The sequence below is a fragment of the Orussus abietinus genome, unplaced genomic scaffold, assembly GCF_000612105.2.
Source record: "Orussus abietinus isolate OABI.00-Male unplaced genomic scaffold, Oabi_2.0 scaffold15, whole genome shotgun sequence".
NCBI lineage: Eukaryota > Metazoa > Arthropoda > Insecta > Hymenoptera > Orussidae > Orussus > Orussus abietinus.
Genome location: NW_019396010.1, coordinates 220,419 through 239,356, shown reverse-complemented (window position 1 = coordinate 239,356; position 18,938 = coordinate 220,419). Strand labels below are relative to the sequence as shown.

At 40.4% G+C, this 18,938-nt stretch overlaps 6 protein-coding genes and 1 non-coding gene across 8 annotated transcripts; 2 read left to right on the top strand and 5 right to left on the bottom strand.

The window, feature by feature from the left end:
* Positions 1-584: 584 nt before the first annotated feature.
* On the bottom strand, positions 585-10,794 carry LOC105696545 (methylcrotonoyl-CoA carboxylase subunit alpha, mitochondrial). The gene is made up of 20 exons (XM_012419105.1): positions 10,690-10,794; positions 9,893-10,499; positions 9,754-9,823; positions 9,225-9,609; positions 8,817-9,151; positions 8,427-8,723; positions 8,148-8,357; positions 7,570-8,064; positions 7,317-7,502; positions 7,138-7,250; positions 5,831-5,937; positions 2,901-2,986; positions 2,578-2,795; positions 2,279-2,504; positions 2,071-2,136; positions 1,923-1,993; positions 1,676-1,826; positions 1,371-1,570; positions 1,145-1,294; positions 585-1,057 (listed from the first exon to the last, which is right to left on the bottom strand). Exons 2-20 carry the CDS (start codon positions 9,928-9,930, stop codon positions 1,012-1,014), a joined length of 3,450 nt encoding a protein of 1,149 aa, XP_012274528.1. The 5' UTR covers positions 9,931-10,499; positions 10,690-10,794; the 3' UTR covers positions 585-1,011.
* On the bottom strand, positions 10,295-10,367 carry Trnai-aau. Its single transcript has one exon. It is a non-coding gene; the product is annotated as a tRNA-Ile (tRNA).
* On the bottom strand, positions 10,641-12,190 carry LOC105696546. Of its 2 annotated transcripts, XM_012419107.2 has the most exons (4): positions 12,019-12,190; positions 11,673-11,852; positions 11,284-11,532; positions 10,849-11,060 (listed from the first exon to the last, which is right to left on the bottom strand). In XM_012419107.2, the coding sequence occupies exons 1-4, from the start codon at positions 12,019-12,021 to the stop codon at positions 10,977-10,979; spliced, it is 516 nt and encodes a 171-aa protein (XP_012274530.1). In that variant the 5' UTR covers positions 12,022-12,190; the 3' UTR covers positions 10,849-10,976. The 2 variants fall into 2 exon arrangements, with proteins under 2 accessions (XP_012274529.1, XP_012274530.1); XM_012419106.2 differs by having other exon boundaries at positions 10,641-11,532; positions 12,019-12,189.
* Positions 12,191-12,336: 146 nt separating this feature from the next.
* LOC105696440 (28S ribosomal protein S28, mitochondrial) lies at positions 12,337-13,412 on the bottom strand. Its single transcript, XM_012418890.2, has 3 exons — positions 12,981-13,412; positions 12,725-12,846; positions 12,337-12,654 (listed from the first exon to the last, which is right to left on the bottom strand). Exons 1-3 carry the CDS (start codon positions 13,266-13,268, stop codon positions 12,450-12,452), a joined length of 615 nt encoding a protein of 204 aa, XP_012274313.1. The 5' UTR covers positions 13,269-13,412; the 3' UTR covers positions 12,337-12,449.
* A 147-nt stretch (positions 13,413-13,559) lies between these two features.
* On the top strand, positions 13,560-14,411 carry LOC105696441 (nicotinamide riboside kinase 1). Its single transcript, XM_012418891.1, has one exon. The coding sequence runs from the start codon at positions 13,734-13,736 to the stop codon at positions 14,331-14,333; it is 600 nt and encodes a 199-aa protein (XP_012274314.1). The 5' UTR covers positions 13,560-13,733; the 3' UTR covers positions 14,334-14,411.
* On the bottom strand, positions 14,380-17,554 carry LOC105696432 (COP9 signalosome complex subunit 3). Its single transcript, XM_012418875.2, has 4 exons — positions 17,087-17,554; positions 16,552-16,812; positions 15,701-16,422; positions 14,380-15,612 (listed from the first exon to the last, which is right to left on the bottom strand). Exons 1-4 carry the CDS (start codon positions 17,139-17,141, stop codon positions 15,316-15,318), a joined length of 1,335 nt encoding a protein of 444 aa, XP_012274298.1. The 5' UTR covers positions 17,142-17,554; the 3' UTR covers positions 14,380-15,315.
* Positions 17,555-17,692: 138 nt separating this feature from the next.
* Positions 17,693-18,911, top strand: LOC105696442 (1,2-dihydroxy-3-keto-5-methylthiopentene dioxygenase). The gene is made up of 4 exons (XM_012418892.2): positions 17,693-17,989; positions 18,107-18,226; positions 18,306-18,485; positions 18,621-18,911. Exons 1-4 carry the CDS (start codon positions 17,867-17,869, stop codon positions 18,753-18,755), a joined length of 558 nt encoding a protein of 185 aa, XP_012274315.1. The 5' UTR covers positions 17,693-17,866; the 3' UTR covers positions 18,756-18,911.
* The last annotated feature ends 27 nt before the right edge of the window (positions 18,912-18,938 follow it).

Below are 18,938 nucleotides of genomic sequence, written 5' to 3'. Positions count from 1 at the left end.
AGAGGGGGCCGGCTCCATCCACCTGTTCAGGTGTTCGCAGAGGGACAGGAGGTATAATAATTGCGTACGTGAATGCCCCCCTTCGGGCTCCCGATGACGTATCCTGTCTGCCGGAAGGGTAAACGCCATTTTTTAACAGGGGGCCCCCTAATTTCCAGGCATAATTACGAGGCCACCGGTTGCGAGGTCAAATAAAAAATCTCGTTCCTTAAATCATTCCACCGAGCACCATTTTCGGAAAAATATCAATTTTCAAGACAGCATTTCAAATGATTGGACGAAGAAGCGGAGGAGTCGCACTTGAATGTTGGAAGTGTCTCGTCTCTTGCATTACCTCAGGAATAATTATCAGGAAAGACATAGGAGGCGAAGTTCCGCATAGATTAAGTGGCAGCTTTCCATTCGTCGGGAGGGACCGGTAAAACGATCCACTCGTCAATTTTCTCCCAACTCGAAACGATCGTCGAAGAGTGCCGATTGCACGGATCGATGATCCGAATCGGATCCGTGGATCCGTGCCAATTATGCTCTATTTTCGGACTAGTTCTCGGAAGATACTCGCCAAATATTTTCCCTGTCCAATTCCTCAATTTATTCAGTTTTTAATCATTTTATCTTCTGGTTTTCTCCGAGTAAGAATTTTTCGGTGCCTCGCGGCGCGATCGCGTAAGTCAGGGGACGGTGAACCGTTTCCTAGGCGGATCGATCGGCATTTTCGACAACCCCTAGTGAAGACTCACCTTCGATTCCCTTGCAACATCCCCGTCTCTTTTTCCTCGCGTTTCGACGTCGCGTCGAATGCGTGAAAGCGAAAGAGAGAGGGAGAGCGATCTCTTCTACTCGGAACTGCCGCAACGGATGAACGACCTGCGCCGATACGCTACACGTATTGGTAACGATTATTTAACGATAAGTAAACTAAGGTATTATTTACAGGTGGAGTTATCGCACGTAGTGCACTACGACGTGACACCTTCCGTTGACATACGACCCGTGTCCGTCGACTCGTCGTTACAGGACCGGTGTTCCATTCCATTGGATCTGGGCGTCTTGCCACCTGTCAAATTAATCGACATTAAGTACTCGTTACGTATTCTTATTACCTCCTAGTCTCGCTTTGATCTCGTCCCGAATATTCACGTACTTGGAGTGAATAAGTTTTTCCAGGGGAGTAGCTGCCATGTCCAAGGAGTCCTTGGTGGACGCATCGGAACCAGAGGCCACGTCGTGGGCTCTCGTATCCACGGTCAATGTAGCATGACTCCCACCGCAGGTGTAGTACTGCACGTCGAACCTTTAATTTCACGCCGAGTAAAGGAAAGGATGCGTGCACGCCCAAGTATTTTCTTTAGTTTCTTAGCTTAGATTACCGTCGCTCGGCGTGATAATTCCTCAAGAGCTCTCGATTCGTGTTAAAGAGTACTCCGTAATGACCCAGGCAGAGTGTCATCCAAATTGGCAAACTCGGAGTCTTCAGACGAGATCCTGGCTGCTTTTCTCCTTGGCTTTCGCCTTCGTACACCAGGAAGCCTACTTCGCTCCTTAAAAGGACGCCCCACTGTGGAACTGCCTGAAACGTCTCTTTAACGATACAATCTGCCCGAGACTTTTCATGTATTTTTTCTTAACAAGGATTTAACCGAATCTACGTAATTTTAACACGGTCGCCACTTACGTAGGTGTCTTCGTCCCCGACATGAAGAACCCCGTTGTGAAGATGAGGAGAAGCTCTGCCTGTCAAAGCCAGCATTACAACCGTTATAGGACCCTCCTCTGGACATCCGCTTAAAATAGACGTCTTTGAGTCTTCGAGGTCGCTTCGAACTCTGAAAAATTGCGCCAAATTATTTCCGGACTGGGCGCTGAATCTTCGTTGGAATTTGCATCGCTGCGTTAAAAATTCGATATTTCGGGACACTCACTTGGAAAGGCCCCTGGATAAAACTGCGCTGTACAACAATAATTTAGCCCCTGGTCCTCCCTCGTCCTGAAACTGAATAGGACGTAATGTACGCGCGTCAACGATAACTGCAGAAAAAGAAATAAAATCGAAAATTTATTCTCACATACCAAGTAGAGATATCTCTTGACGAATATCTCCAGGTCGTCCAAGGAAGTGAATTCGAAGAGGTGGAGCTGCAAGAATTAAATACCTCGTATATATTTTATCACGCTATATGTTAGATTTTAACGTAACGAATTTATTCCGCACACGTTACGTCCACATTATCGCCGATATCGTGTCTTATAGGTATATATACTTTTAAATTTAACGTACGGTTTCCGTCAACCCATCCTGGAAGTACTGTACACCGTGTTGCATGTAAGCGGTCTCCTGCGGCAAAGCAACGATCGCCTTTGGCAAAATGACATTGCTAACCGTATTGAAGCCGGCCGAACATCCGGGATTCGAAGACGCGCTTCCACCGGCACATCGCCAAATAATTTCCGCGATGGCAGACGTCAAGACTTCGACCTGCTTGTCGTGATTCGGCTTCAGCAACCTGAAACACGGGAATTATAAAGACTGTCGAGAAATAAATTAGCCTCCGAAAATAATCTTAAAATAAAACTTACGCGTCGGGAACGATTCGATTATCTTGTTTGTTGCCTTTGAACAAGTAGTGTTTCAACATGACGGCCTGGACGGCGGTGACGAACCCACGAGTAGAATTTCTTGGTGCTCGTAATCCAAAAGCCATACTCTGTCCAGAAGTCCTGAACGTCAAGCCAGTCCTGGCCCATTCTGGTTTCGGTGGACCGGCGCAGCTCCCAAAAACCAGAGTTCTCAGAGCCTGCGAAAGAAGAACAGCAACATAAATCTAATAAATTATTCACAAATGAATAGTCCAAACTTCGTCTTTCGATCAACGTTTGACGATAAAATTTAATTGATTTACCATACAGACATCTTCTCGAATGGGAGCCCCGCCGGTGACGGGGGTCTTGGCCAGCGTCCTCGTGTTCCTTGGATATACGATGCGTTCTGGAAATCCCAGATAAGAAATTACCCTCTCGATGGTGAAATCAGGGTCGAGTAAATCCACCCTGAGAAGAATTATCGAGGATGACCTGGATAAAGTTCGTCCGGCTCGGCCATCAGAGCGGCGCATCTGGCCGTTCTCGTCGACAGGAGCATCCCTCTTCGTCACCCTTCGAGGACCTCTTATCGAGGCAAACGGAATCGCGCCGATATTTATAAAAATATTTAGAAAAACGACGAGGACCGTCGCCGTCCGCGAAGCCCCGAAATTCGATCACCGAATTTCCTGCGTCGATTGGGAGTCCAAATCGAATCCGCGCCCCTTTATACGTCCTGCCCTCGGACCCTCCCCTGTTTTCGTAGACATCTTGGGGCGGACACGAAACGTGTCAATTCGAGACACCCGAAGACACCTAGACGTGCCTCGGGACGTGCCCCACTGACGTCTATCCGAAAGCCCGTCTCACCCGGGACATGCGGCTATGGCACAGTCCTTGAATCCCCGCGATTACCGAATACCTGTTCGATCCTATTCACTAAGATTCACTAAAATTCACTAAAAATAGTTTCATCTAGGGTAGAATTTAAAGAGCCCCTGAATTAATTTTTTATCGGGGGAATTCGGACCAGAGGGATCGCGAATAAAAATTTTTCAATTAATAGCTGGCTCCACCAATTTAGAGACTACAATCGATCGGCTTTATCGGTAGCTTCCTGATTAAGAAACGGAAAGCAGCTGTCGATCGCGTCATCTAAATTAGCGATCTCGGAGCGAGATCGCGAGAATATCCGGGCTGCGTGCAGACCAAGTGCCAGATCGTATCGGATGATCGTTTCCGTTCCTCGGCCGATTCCGAATAGTTCCTAACGATATCGTTCGATAAGTGAACTTGAGATGCCCTCGAGTTTCCCTTCCCACCCCGACGGAATTTAAATCCTTCGCCTCGATCCGCGAAAATTCTTCGGGTAGCGTGATTCCTTCTAATAAAGGTCGGATTATAAGCTCGTGTCGGAATGAGCACGTGCGATCCTCGATTACCGACTTTGCGTTTCGGGGTTGTTTCGAATTTTCAGTGGATAAATAATGCTCGACCCACCTCCAACAAATTAACTTATCTATCGTACATATCATAGAGGGGATTTTCTTACCGCAACGTTAAAGAAGGAATTTTAGGAACGATTGGAATCTTCGATTTCGATCATTTCTCAGCCACGAGGGGAGAAAATTTCGCAACTACGTGAGAAAAGATACATCGATTTGGATATAAAGATAGCGGTAATGATCGCATACAGGCTTTCGATCGTGTCTCGTTCGTATCATTAATCTTATCCGGCATAACAGCCCCGTTACCAATTGAAACACTCGCGATGGTATCGACATTTCTATCGCGTCGTTTAATTACCTCTGTCCCTGAGATAAGTGGGCCTCTCCTTGTTCCGTTCCCGGGGACGCCTCAAAGGTGTCCTTACAGCCTCGCCGTCATTAGGAGACTCTACTTCACCCATGATTAATTAAGGAGAAATAATTTCTTGAGGAAATACGAAACGAACTATGGAATGTCGAATCGCGAGATGATACGATGCATGCAGAGGTCGGTACGACGTTAAATAAAAATGAGATGATATTCGGGTTCCTTAATATTGGAATTTAAAGATAAATTTCGGGGTCCTCTTCGGCTCGGAGGTCGAAGAGGAACCGTCTTCCGAGAAGAAGCGCCGATTAAACGTCCAAACTTTTTCCAAGGGCGAAATTATGCCGGGAGCACTGACGGGGAACGGTTAGAGTGGAATTTCCGATGAAACTTTAAAACGACTGACTTATTGGAAAGAAGCAGAGTCTGCGTGAACGGTTCAGCCCGAACTCGATGACTGACAGGCGGGCGCCAAGCCTTTGAGGTAATTGTTCCCAACGTCCGCCCCTTTTATAGATGCTAAGGGTCTATCTCGAGACTCTATCGAACTCTTGCACGTATATCGCTCGTTGTCTATAGCCAAAGTACGACTTACGAGTCTAACGAGGACGTAAATAGACCGGAACCGGCTATACCTCGGTACTACCCTCGCCACTTTTTTGTTTTTTTTCTAGGTACGATTTGCCCCCCACGAAGCTCCGCAGATTTGTGCCTACAAATCTGCGGGGAGAACGAGAGAATGAGAAAAATAGAATTTCGTCGTGAGTATTTTTCCAGCCAATGGGGAGAGTTGGTTTTGAGAATATACGAGCACGGCGAGTCGACTGGTCAGGGGGTGAATGCGTTTAAACGGACATTTACGAATCGCGCTCTCTTCCAGAGCAGGGCGTTCTCAACCCCTTCGGCAAGGGAGAATTTAGGATTTTACGACGAGACTTTAAAGGGCCCTCGCCGCCCAGTAATTCGCTTTCGACATGAAACGCTCGCCACTCGCTCGCTTCCCTCGTGCCACCTTTTTCCCAAACTGTTAATAAACACTAATAAATATGAGTTGACAAATGATCCTTTCATCTTGATTTGGACTCGGTTCGATTGGATGCAGAATCGGGATCGCATTTCCAAGGTTAAAATAGAGGTTGAAATAGAGATCGCACGGTCTTCGAAGGCGCAAACTCCGTAGAATCAAAGTCGAAGAGGCTTCGGGTGGCGCGTATGGGAGTCGGTGCCAGGAGCGGCACCCAACAACGCCCATTATGGATGAGGAGCAGCCCTCCATGTATGCGATTCGTACATGCCACCTCTCGCCCGTGGTTCCGATACCTCCAGGGTTCGTCATCGATCGGACTTAGACTCGTCCGTATTCGCGATGAATCCGTTTCCTCGGAACCGGTTGCACTTCTCTCGCGAAATATATTTAAAAATCGTGTCGGCTCACCACCAACCGGTCGGTACTGCCTCGACACCGCATTGACGGCTGCCAGAGCTCTTGCCACCGAGCTCAATTTCCTGGACGGTTTTCCGTCTGCCGTCGCATTTCCGCCGCTGCCGATAAGGAAAGAATCGGGTTATTCTCGTTATCGACCTCGTCTTTAACGCGCGTCTGCCAAATGGCAAGAATGCCTAAAAGGCTCCGAGCCCCCGAAATTGGATAAACCAAATTTTACTTTACGCTGAAAAGTAAGTCCCACGACAGGCGCGGTACGTCCCTAGGGCTTTTTCACAGAAATATGAATATCAATCGTCCTCGAGTGTCATAAGCTTAGCTTACTCCGAAACACCCTGCAATCGTCCCGACGCTTTCGTGACAGGATCCTATAAAAGCCCGCCTAGATGCTCGGCCCCTCGTATTTCACAGCCGTGGGGTCTCGGCTTTAACTTCTCCAAGTAGATAAAGAAATTGATAAGAGCAAATTGAGCGACCTTGAGAGATCATTTTTTCAATCCCGAGGCGGATCAAAAAAGAACGCGGGGGGCGAAGCGCGATCAGCTGATTTTGACAGCTCGCGTGATCCCTTCCCGAGTGGAGGAATTGCACGAAGACACTTCGAGTAATTTGAAACATCGATTTTCACGGGGAGTTACGTGTAGACACGTAATTTTCTTAATAATGCTTACTTTATCTCGTATACGGTATCAAGAAAAATACACGGAATGTTTACGCGCATTGCAACCGCATATGCTCACCTTTCCTTAGCGACCGCTGAACACATGTCGACACTAACGAAGATATTTCTAAACTTTAATTCCGATAACAATACGCACGCGGGTACTCGTCCGGGTACTTCGTTCCAGCAATTTGTGAATTCAACCGAGGAGTGAATTGAATCCTGCAAAGTCTACGTCCTTTCTACATAGTTGCAGGGGTTGTTACTCAGTTCCGTACATACCGAGTAGGTGGCACTCGGTCGCACTTTAAAGCGAGACGTAAAATCTACATAAACCTACGGAAGTACTCAATTTCTCGAAAAGATTATACCCTGGCCCTAATAGGTTTCGTTCGTCTAATGTTCCGCTTAAATGCAAGTGGAAGCTAAATAATCCGTCCGCATTTACTTACTTACCACCACCGATCACTAATGAATTAACGATTCATTAAACTTTTATTCACGACAACTCCCCATAAGAGCGTAGACATAAAATTTACAATCAACAAATAACGTCTTTTCATGAGGAACGTGTCAAACATGTGAACATCGCAGTGTACAAGTATACGTAGCCCTCGTTCAACAATTGCATACTTACGAATTTTCTACAGGATCGGACAACTTGACTAAAAGTTTATTTCTGTTAACGCTTTCACCAACCGCACACAGGACACTCTCGACCACCCCAGCTGACGGCGCTCTGATGATGTACTGTATAAAAAATGCTCAAGTTACCACGAAATGCTAATTAATGTGAATAAATTAATAATTACTCACCTCCATTTTCATTGCTACGATAACAACTAGTGGATCTTCTTTTTGTACCGTGTCACCCTGTTTTGCAAAAATTTTTTCAACAACCCCTGGCATCGGACTCACCGCTGCTCCTTTCGTGTCATCTGCATCGTTAGAGATAGCAGAAATAAATGCTGGCTTTGGTATCGTAAACTGCCATTTATGATTCTGGAGAAAAATATTACTTGAAATGATGTCATGCTAAATCAGAATTGATAGTAATTTTAATTCTTACACTGGCGAAAAGATTTAATTCATCGTTGATCTTTACAACTCTTGCTTGGGATGTTAATCCATCAATCTCCGAAGTTAATTCCATAATATTATCCTTCTTCGTTAATATTCCTGTCGCTTGTCTCCAAGGACCTAATTTGTTAACTCTGATGGCATACACTTCTGGTTCCACATACTTTACGTCGATAACAAATTCTTCCCCTTGTGCATTAAAACGAAACGTTCTCATTGAAATATTATTCATCCTAAATCCCGCTTCGACAGCAAAAGGGTCGATGTGACTTTTAACGTTTATTATCGATTTCAGACATTCATACTCTTCGTATAAGATGAAAGTTAAAGCAGCTTGAGTCAGTACATTACTTGGTACTTGGAATTTGGGAAATAACGATTGACTGTGTTCATCGATAAAACCTGTATGGACATGACCTTTCTGGAAGTTAGGATGAGAGCACAAGTCCATGACAAATTCCACATTCGTCTCAAGCCCAACGATCTGAAGTTAATAAACGATAAGAATTTCTTTACAATCGTAATATCATTGTTTTAAGTTCCTTATTTAAATTTATCGATACTTGCATTACATTCGAAGAGTTTGGCCCTGAGTACACGAAGAGCTTCGTCTCTATCCTTTCCCCAAACCACTAATTTTGCAATCATTGGATCATAATGCACCGAGACCTCATCATTTTGCCTTACTCCTGTTTCAACTCTGATATGCTTTTCCACAACAGGCATAGTTAAATGCAACAATCGACCTGCACCAGGTAAAAAACCGTTCCTGGGATCCTGAATGGCAACAAAAAATTCGATAACTGTTCCAGATAATAAATTCAAACAAAATGATCTCCCAATTACCTCGGCATAAATTCTTGCTTCGAATGCATGACCTCTTAGTTGAATTTCTTCTTGTCTAAGTGGTAAGTCTTCACCAGCTGCCACTCTTAATTGCCACTCGACAAGATCTGTTCCAGTGATCGCTTCTGTGATAGGATGTTCCACCTGAAGACGGGTATTCATTTCCATAAAATGGAAACTGTGACTGTTTCGATCCATAATGAACTCTACTGTACCGGCACCGACGTATCCTACAGCTTTTGCAGCACGTACAGCTGCAGCGCCCAATTCCGAGCGAAGCTCTTTTGAAATTCCTGGCTATGTTTCGGAACATTTAATATCATTGTATCTATTTAAAAATAAATTATACTTCTTCATGGATGAAAACTGCAGAGTAAATGTATTCTTTACCGCTGGTGCTTCCTCGATAATTTTTTGATGCCTTCTTTGTACGGAACAATCCCTCTCAAACAAGTGGACGACATTCCCTTGTTTATCAGCAAAAATTTGTACTTCTACGTGTCTCGGTTGAGCAATATATTGTTCCAACAAAACACCGGAATCACCAAAGGCCTTCTGAGATTCGGTTCGAGCAGATTCTAGTGTTTCCAGGAAATCCTCTTCCTTCATTGCAATTCTCATACCTTTTCCTCCACCACCTCTGATTGCTTTGATCATCAATGGAAATCCAATGCATTTTGCTTCCTTTAGTAATGTTCCGTTTGATTGATCTTCGCCATGATAACCTGTTAACGTGTTCAAACTCCAATTAAATGAGAATTAAGGAATGGACAGTGATTTTGTTAAATCTATTCATACCTTTGACAATAGGAACTCCAGCAGAATCCATGAGAGCTTTCGAAGTACTCTTTATACCCATGTCTCGGATTGCACTCGCAGGAGGCCCGATAAAAATTATATTCGCTTTGTGACAGAGTTCTGCAAATTCCATATTTTCCGACAAGAATCCATATCCTGGATGTATGGCCTGACATTTTGACCTTTTGGCAATAGATATAATTTTATCCTGGCGAAGATAACTCTGACCAGAAGGAGCAGGGCCGATATTATACGCTTCATCTGCTAAATTGACATGCATCGCATGTCGATCTGCATCGCTGTATACCGCAACAACTTTTACACCAAGTCTTTTGGCCGTTTTGGTTATGCGGCATGCTATTTCTCCTCTGTTCGCTATAAGTATCTATTAAAATGAAACAGTGTTCAAATGTCGTTAGTATCTATTAAAATATAACATAATAATTACAGTTACTTCTTGAACGCGATACAACTTGTTTCAATCAGTTTAAACGTTACATACTGCTCTCCATAATAAATAACTACGAACCTTATCGATGTTAAAATTCAGGGCTGTGCCCAATGAAAAATCACGCTCTGGAAAGGAGGTTAAGCTTCCCCTGAAAAATATTCAGAAGTAAATGTTGAAAAAAATATTTTATTAATATTTGGATATAGAAAATCCTTACTTTCCAAGTAGTGGTTTTATCCATCCTATGCGATTCATGACTTGCTCGTACCGTTAAGTAGTGTTATAAAGTATCGCGTGGGAATGATCACATGCAATCGGAATTACATCTACATATATTTCCTTGTAGAGTTTGTTTTCATTGGTTCATATAGTGAAGCAAGAAACACCGATACACGGAATGCCCTGCGATATTGGATCATATTCGGCACACTTACGTAAACGATAAGGTGTTTACTGCTATTCAAGGAGACTTTTTATCTCTGAATTTCAATTCATTCACTGCGGCTATCAATTGTTCGCATTTGTATCTGCCTTTGCATGTGCGTTTAATTTCGACTCGGTCAATTGAATGCAGTAGCGGTCCATCTATTTTTTTTAATACATTATCATATAAAAAAGCTGATCCATGTGGGGATAGAACCCACGACCTTCGCGTTATTAGCACGAGGCTCTACCAACTAAGCTAACAGACTACGCAAAGGGAGGTTTTTATTTATATTTACTTTTTAATTATTAATAGCTTTTAAAATAGAAGCATTCATCATCATTCTTTTGGTGGATGACATGCCGAATATTCAGCTAGTATATTCAATATAAATGTGTTTCTGAAAACCAAATGATTTAATTTTTCTCACTTTGCGACATGGTTTACATAACAGGACAAATGTTTTTATAAAAGAATGTTTAATTACACCAAATATTTTCTTTTTATCACAGATATATGTATAGCAGATCGCAAGATGATATGAAAATTCATAGAGGTGCTTTATTTAATACAGAATGGTTAAAACTTACTTCGTATATTCATAAACTAAAGCAACTAAAATATAGTCTCTCGTCAATCATAAATTATTGTATGCCACACATTAAGATCTATTCTTTTGTAACCTCATTAACATAAGCTATACACAAGCTGGTTTGACAATGTTGCAGATGCACGAAACACTGCTAAAAGAATATAGGTTGAGTTAAAGTTTTGTAACTCCTTATTTTCTTTCCTGTTGGTTCATAATCACACACTTCGATATCAGATTCGGAAGAACTCTCGAGTACAATGGTCTCATTTTTTCTGCTTTGAATATCTAATTCCAATACTTCATCATCTTCTCCAGAACATACATCGATCTCAGATTCGATGTCATTATCTTGAATTTTAGTCCGTTTTTCTATAGAGCATTGAAGATTTATACTGTCATTTGAACTTTCGGATTCAATCAGATTATTATTTTCTTTATCATTTCGGTGTTTGTTACAGTTTGTTACATCAACTGCATCTGCTTCTTCGTTTAATATTACGTTAAAATCTACAGATGCACTGTTCTCATCAACATTTATTAAATCATCCAAAATCTGTTTCGAATCTATTCCTTTGCAAATATTCTCACTTACAGATTGAAGAACATCTGTTCCTTTTTCTTGACTCTTCCCTTTTATTTCCGCATCAAACGCTTTACTTGCAAGACTACTGTCATCATTCACATCGCATGCTAATGTTGGATTAAATGCATCATCATGACTCACCGAAGTAATTAATATTTCAAGGGATGTCAATAACTGAAAACGAAACTGAATACATGCTTCTAGTTTCTTCAGACACGTTGCACACAGAACACGTGGCAAATTGTCAGTTTCTGTGATCTGTGAAAAATCATTACTGTAACTGCCATTAAATATCATTTATATTAATAAAGAAAATTATTCAATAACTTATGCATTAACTAAAATCGAATAACATTATTAAGAAAAAAAGTCACTAAACTTGTTTGATACCAACTCACCTCTTTCCCGGTAATTAATTCGATACAGGAGTCTAATTTGATTCTTTTATTCAAGTTTAATGTGCTTTGTGACTGGTCTTCTAAATTGACTGTATCGATGGCAAGATCATCTTTGAATATATCTTTACCATTATTTTCATTTTCCAAATTAGTAAGACATCCTCGACACCGAATAGGCAACTTGAAAAACAGTTAAAAAATATCTCAATACGTCCATACAATTTATTGAATATTATTGATTCGTCTAGCATTACGTGTGTTACGACGTATAAAAATAAACACAAGGTAAAGGTTAGGTTACCAATAGAAGTACCACAAACATACCGGATTTCAGTATTTATCTTACCATTGTTGTATCGTATGTTTTACCACAATTTAAGTCCGTTTATGATTAACTTTTATGGAAGAATTGTATTAAAAGTCTTTTATAAACAAGATGTTTCAAATATACGTCATACATCACGTTCTTTTGATCATAAAGTTATAGACTAGTATAGCGTACTCGTCGTCTATTCCATATCTGTTGCCAAGACCTCAGCGCCATCACATACCAAGAACCATACAACGATTTATATCGATTTAATAAAAAAAGAGGAAAGAGTATCCCACAGTTTTCTAGTAAAGTATTTTAAAATTCGCCGTATCTCCCTTGCAAAAAATTGGCTTTCTGTTTTTTATACATTTTATTTTATTACATATATACAAAATCAGTAAGCTAATTTCTCTATGTAATTCCATACGATATATATTGCAAGTTCATAAACACTTGATAATATTTTATGTTGTCATACGATACGTAGACGCCTTATGGCTGGAAATTCCTTTTCCTTGTTCAGAATATTTACTAACAGGAGAAGATACAACACCTATTAGCGAACAATCAGCTTCTAAAATAGTTAAATCTTTAGGAGAGCCAAGGAATCTGGTGGACAGTTCTAGGTCCTTTATCCTTAGTTTGACGGTAGTTCCTCTTACATATAAACTAAAACGGGATGATTATTTAAAATTAATTCCTAAATGTTACAAAATAAAAATAGGAAGTCCATACTCACTGTCCACTATTTGCAGGTCGAGAACACACGCAAGGAAATTTCCATCCAAAGTCAATGTATAGGTCATCTTCGACGACATGATAGATCTTACCTATTGCTATTTTTCCTTCCGGATCACCCAGCTGAACGATATTAAAAAAGGATTGAACATTGTCAATGAAATATTACGCAAACCAACAATTGGAACGATTTCCAGCAAAACTTTGTCACATATTAATACATTAAACATGCAAATTATTAATACGGTAATAGTTACATCGATGAATGTTGAGTGTCGTAGCATGGATGCGAAAGATTCCTCTTTCACTGGTTCTTTTTCTTCTTCTTTTGTATACTTTTCAAAAGCACGCGCAAATCCGGATAATTTCACAATTTCTTCATTTTCACTAACATTGCTTTGTTTCTCAACTTGCAATTTTTCTGTTTCATTTGCTGAAGGTGGATCGGTAGAATCTGTAGTCGAGAATCTACAAAATGCAGATCTCGGCTTCCCGATACCGTAAGTTCCGCGTAACTGAAAAAGTAACCTTTGACAACGCTGCATTATTGTTGTTTCTTAACACAACATTCGAAATTATTATGAAATTTCTATTTTAAATAAGATGTGTCGTAGCTAAAAAAATCAGAGGAGTTCACTTAGCGAAAATGTGTAGAGATTACAGATTACAGGTTATGTCACACAGGGAATCGAAATATTTATTAGATAAGTTGGGAGATTGCTCACGGGCAGGTTGTGCGATCGCGTCCTGTGCTGCCCCTCGGTGGAGGATGTGGTAAGTAAGTTAGACGTCCGCACTCTCCATCGGGGTTCACACAGGACGCGATCGCGTGATCACACGTGATCCTGCGTAATCCTACCCGTGATCAATCTCTCAACCCATCTCTGGGTGAGGTGTACATATTTATGTTTTAAGATCTATGTGCGATAACCGCTTGTAAAAATTATTTAGCAAAAGAATGTTTTGAATAAGGCTTTACCCAAACAGAAGTACAAAGTTAGAAAATAACCATGGCAAAGTGGTTGGTAATTGGTATTTCTGGAGCCACGTGCAGTGGCAAAACATCGCTGGCGAAAGAACTCGCTTCAAAATTTAAGAATTCACTCTGTATACATCAAGATGATTATTTTTTGGCACAGGATGATCCCAGGCACATTGAGGTTCCAGAGTTAAAGCATTATAACTGGGAAATTGTAACAAGTTTGGATATGGAAAAGATGCATTCCGATATATTGAAAATTACTAAGTCTTCATCACTGGAAGATACGGAGCAGACGCCTAAAATTAGAATCTTGATCATAGACGGATTTATAATTTTTAATTATAAACCGATCTGCGACTTATGCGATTTAAGGTACTTTTTGACATTGACCAAGGATCAATGTTGGGGGCGAAGGAAACATCGAAAGTACGATCCACCAGATGTTCCTGATTACTTTGAAAGGGTTGTATGGCCAGAATATATTAAGCACAAAGCTGAAATTCTAGGAAATAAGGATTTATGTGATTCTATAACTTTTCTCGATGGAACCGAAAATCAGAAAATCGTGTTTGACAGAGTTTTCAGCGAAATCGTTAAAACTGGAGAAAAATATATAAGTTACAACTAACATATGTTCCATGATGTATTAGGAAAAGAGGGTGAAGCAGAACTAATTTTTCTTTACATAATAAAGGTGTTTACTTCAGTTATTTGTTTCCTATTTATTCTGTAAGTTTATAGCAACCTTATGGCATGCTACTTCTGTGTATTTAATTTTATATGAACCGATCACTTTTGGTTTTTCTTTGAAGCGAATATCACCCCGTATTCATGCATTGAGCATTAGTATGTAATGCATACACTCAAAATGTTTTATTCAACCAATGAACCACCGTTAAAAGCTACGTTAAATTCGCTTTTACGGTCTCTCCTTCCACGGTAACGTTTGTTCGCACAATCATTGGTGCATTATCAGCTTCCAAATGTGCGTAATATAATGCCCCTGTACGAACAAGTATGATGTTCTTAGTCCTTATCACAACGCTCCGGCACGTTATTATATATCACAATTCCAACCATAGCATGTACATTTTGCCAGGAGATCGGCACGCTAAACCTGTTTCGGATACTATCTGTCAATAGTTCTTTAACTTTTACAAGACATCCTAAACACCCTGTTTATAGTTGAAAAGAATTCTTTACAAGCATTCTGTGTACGATAGCAATGTGTTACATTTTGGTGTTTGGTAATTCTTCGTTGATATCAAAAAAGAAACTGAAACGAGGTAAGTAACCCCAATTTTCTTTTTATAATCGTTCAAATATTTTAAAGTTAATCATTTTACGAAATCTCGTTTCACTTTAATGATTATTTATATACTCAACATATTTCTACACCTTTCTTTATCTTGTTCAATTTGGAAGGTTTTCATTGACGCCATTGTTTTTATTAAATAATTCGACAAAAAAAAATTATTTAATGTTCATCTTTTTCTGAAGAGTTGCATCCAAAACAGGCCTCAAAATGTTTTTTAGCATGCTTGGTCTTCAACAAGGTGTTTTGTTTTCCGTTTTAATGAAGGTAACGCACAATGACGTAGTTATGTATGTTACATAGAGTAGGTGTTGTGTTTGGTTTGGCCCTGAGCATTTGTTACATTTGTCGATGGCGGGCCAGTTGACTGATCATCTTGATCATTTTGTCCACAGGCTTTTCGAACATATTGTGGCATAACGATGACTTCTTCTTCCAGCTCGAGTACTCTTTTGTCTAACTCGACGCAAGCAGCCATCTCTTTCTCTAGCTTTGCTAACATACGCGGAGAATTATACTTCTCTGGGTCATCGTGAAATACTACCATACCGTCCTTCTGATTTATCGTGGCAAAAATTTCTCCATCTTCGATCTACAAGAAAATTGAACTTTAAACTGTATCGTTTTCCACATAGGAGATTTAAGAGTCATGCAAAATTGAAAGGAACATATAAATTTACCATATTTAAAATATACCGCTCAGCATCCGCAGGTCCTGGTAACTGAACTCTACTAGCGACATCGCTCAAACTAAGAGTCAAAAAAGTCTTTGTCAGCCTTTGTATATTCTTTTTGTATAAATAACTGAGCACCTGCTCAGCCAAACCTAGATTGATGTCCCGTGTGAACAGGTCTTGATATTTAGTAATGATGCTTTGTACCGCTTCGCAACTGTTCGTTGCATAGGCCGTAGCCAGTTCCTGGTATGCGTGACTCAAGGATTTGATAAACCTATTCACCACGCGACTTGCATATGGTGGTGGTATTAATTTTCCATGTAAAATGAGCGAGACCAAAATATATTTTTTGTAGGCCTCAAGCATAATGTGGCTCACAGCTACTGCAGGTGTTGTAACGCCAACTTCAAAGAAGTATAACGCCCGATCATAGTTTTTCAAAGCAGTGTAAATCATTCCGCCGTAGTAGTAGTAAAGTAAGAAATATTTTGAGTCAAATTGCCCAACTTCTTGATTGATGACCATAACATCAGTGTCGAGGAACTCAAGTGCTGGTTTAAAACACTTTGAGAGAAGGCAAAGTTGGCAGAGATCGGCATGTATAGATGTCAACAGATTGTCGAACAATTGGATCTTACGTATAGCACGGCGCAGCAACTCGATACCTCGAATCGGCGTTTCTTGTTGAACCAATGACTGAGTAAATAGATGACACAGTTCTGCATCTACATACACGGAACACTCAATATCAATTACAACATAGAATTTATATAATAATACTGAGATTAATATTATTATATAAATCACATTCATTTAGCCGTTTTGACTTAGCTATATTACTTCGAATTACTTACAAGTATCCGGGGCAAATCGAATTTGTTCCGCGTTGCACTCAAGAATGAATTCTCGGACTTGATTGAATAAGTGCTTATGGAAATTGGGGGTACTCGCTCCGCTCGAATTCGATAAAGAAAATTTTGCACAAAGTACCGCCAGGATACCTAAAGAGTGTTGTTGCAGATCTAACGTTTCCAGAACAATATCTAAATGCTGTACATTCTTTACAAGCACTTCCGTGGACTTGCTTATAACGTCGCATAACTCTCGAAAATAACCTGAAATTGCACAAATCGACGTTAAGTAATTTATACAGCGAACGAACCTTCTATGCAGTAAATATTTGGCAAACCAAGTTATTATATCGCCGAAGCATTTACTTGATAATACTCGGAAAAAAAGTGAAAAATTGATAATTAATTGACAAGCAGTCATTTTCCGGAACGTAGACGCTGTTGAAAAAATAGACAAAGCCACACTCGCAAACCAAGCGGGGTTTTCGAGGTTACGTTACCAAACGGCAAAGAGTGCAGGGAAGCAAACGTAGGTTACCTTGAGATGAAAGTGTCCGAACGTTATTTACAAACTGCTCCAGTGCGGATGCCATTACTGCTAGTCCCTCTTTCTCATCACAACTTTCTATCAACCGCGAGTTTTATTTACAAGAAATCTAATCACGGCGACCGACCACCCGAAATAACGTTTTGAAAGAAGCTGCTGCCGGAACCCGGAACAGAGCTGAACGGTGCAGCGTTTCGACAATTCCGAGGATTGCCAGTATCGACAGAAATAAATTTGGAGAGTGCTCACGAGTTGAGTCGCGCGATTGCATTCTGTCCGGATCTCGGTGGAAAATGCCGGCGGCTCGTGCACTTAGATCCAAACGTTAGCAAAACGCGATGCGGACCGGTGGCCCAACAAAGGACGACTTCGTCCAATCGGAGGGCCAGGATCGCAAACACGACTCGGGAACAACCGACGTGATAACTTGTCGTGACTCGTTTAGAGAATGGTGAGGAACGCGAGGGACGAATGTCGAAATCGAAATCAATCATCGAAAACCATGATACGTTTGAACCTACGCGCGGGCAGTTTCTATATCAACGCTGAGCAACGCGTGGGGCACTCCGTAAGTATGTACACGATACATCACGATCCGGTTCAATGAAATTGATAACGCGTAATTTTTTGAGCGTGTAGAATAAACCTCCTGAAACGATCGTTCCCGCTGATATACAGTATTCTACGGATCGAAAGATCCGTTTTATGCTGATTCCTTTATAATTAACACATTCGGAGGTATTCATTATTGCATTTTCTGAAAGTTGAAAAATGGTTCGCGCATGGTATATGAATGATACCGATGAGGATCAACGACTCGAACACCAAAAGGAACCCCCAGAGTTTGTGTCACTGACAGAATTGTTTAAATTAACTGGTGTCGAGCAGTTTAAGGTAAAAAAATCGTAGTTACACCTTATATTTGGCTTAGAGTTATACATTGTTTCAGCAGATGTTCATCAAAAGTAAATTCATTTAAAATTAAACTTGTTTGTAATTTTATCATTCAAGATCGACCATGCGAACCATTCAAAAGATGAACTTTTAAATGAATTAAAAAAAGATCGGGGATACACCTACGAGGATCAGATAACGTGTTCTAAAGACTGTTTGGAAAATTATGAGGAAAAGGTGTGTATTTCGTTCGTTTTCAGTCAAAGCGTGCGGGTGAAGTTATTAACCGTTATTAATGAAATATCTTTTGTGTAAGTTAAAAAACTTCTTTGCGGAACACCTTCATACCGACGAAGAAATTCGTTTTGTACTCGATGGATCAGGATATTTTGATGTGAGAGACAAAAATGACAAATGGATTCGTATTGAAGTTGTTCCTGGAGATTTGATTATTATTCCTAGCGGCATATATCATCGATTCACCCTGGATACAAATGTAATCGCTTCTTTTTGCTTCTGTGTAATTTTACTGTCTATAAAATCCCTATTATGTAAAATGCAAAATAGGTTACACTGTTTTAATGCTCCATCTTTTTATAAATATATCCTTATATATTTTATTCATTTTTAGAATTACATAAAAGCAAAACGTTACTTTGTTGGAGAACCTATATGGGTTCCATACAACAGACCAGCGGATGAAATGGATTGTCGTCAAGAATACCTTAAGAAACTAAAGAAAGGTTTTGAAGTTCAAGTTAGATAATATTGGTAACTTTGACCAATGTTCACTATTTTTGTATGTTTTATGCGTTAGTTGCAATTAAATGGAAATTGGGTAGCTGGTTGTAGTTAACTTCATCACCTGAAACGTTAGGCCTTAACTATATAATGATGTAAATAAATACAAGTAATGAAATGATTTACATTTTTTATTTTGATTATCATA

Excerpts from the sequence above, each read along its gene's own strand:
- LOC105696545 (XM_012419105.1), bottom strand. The coding sequence starts at position 9,930 with ATGAATCGCATAGGATGGATAAAACCACTACTTGGAAA. Across the intron at positions 7,503-7,569 it reads AATTAAATCTTTTCGCCAGT|AATCATAAATGGCAGTTTAC; the intron begins GTAAGAATTAAA and ends ATTTTTCTCCAG. Across the intron at positions 5,938-7,137 it reads TCCGATCCTGTAGAAAATTC|CGGCGGAAATGCGACGGCAG; the intron begins GTAAGTATGCAA and ends CCTTATCGGCAG.
- LOC105696546 (XM_012419106.2), bottom strand. Across the intron at positions 11,533-11,672 it reads AATTAATTACCGGGAAAGAG|ATCACAGAAACTGACAATTT; the intron begins GTGAGTTGGTAT and ends GATTTTTCACAG.
- LOC105696440 (XM_012418890.2), bottom strand. The coding sequence starts at position 13,268 with ATGCAGCGTTGTCAAAGGTTACTTTTTCAGTTACGCGGAACTTACGGT. Across the intron at positions 12,847-12,980 it reads GACACTCAACATTCATCGAT|CTGGGTGATCCGGAAGGAAA; the intron begins GTAACTATTACC and ends AATATCGTTCAG. Across the intron at positions 12,655-12,724 it reads CGACCTGCAAATAGTGGACA|TTTATATGTAAGAGGAACTA; the intron begins GTGAGTATGGAC and ends ATCCCGTTTTAG.
- LOC105696441 (XM_012418891.1), top strand. The coding sequence starts at position 13,734 with ATGGCAAAGTGGTTGGTAATTGGTATTTCTGGAGCCACGTGCAGTGGC.
- LOC105696432 (XM_012418875.2), bottom strand. The coding sequence starts at position 17,141 with ATGGCATCCGCACTGGAGCAGTTTGTAAATAACGTTCGGACACTTTCA. Across the intron at positions 16,423-16,551 it reads TCGATTTGCCCCGGATACTT|ATGCAGAACTGTGTCATCTA; the intron begins GTAAGTAATTCG and ends CCGTGTATGTAG. Across the intron at positions 15,613-15,700 it reads AGCGGTATATTTTAAATATG|ATCGAAGATGGAGAAATTTT; the intron begins GTAAATTTATAT and ends ATTTTCTTGTAG.
- LOC105696442 (XM_012418892.2), top strand. The coding sequence starts at position 17,867 with ATGGTTCGCGCATGGTATATGAATGATACCGATGAGGATCAACGACTC. Across the intron at positions 17,990-18,106 it reads CTGGTGTCGAGCAGTTTAAG|ATCGACCATGCGAACCATTC; the intron begins GTAAAAAAATCG and ends TTATCATTCAAG. Across the intron at positions 18,227-18,305 it reads TGGAAAATTATGAGGAAAAG|TTAAAAAACTTCTTTGCGGA; the intron begins GTGTGTATTTCG and ends CTTTTGTGTAAG.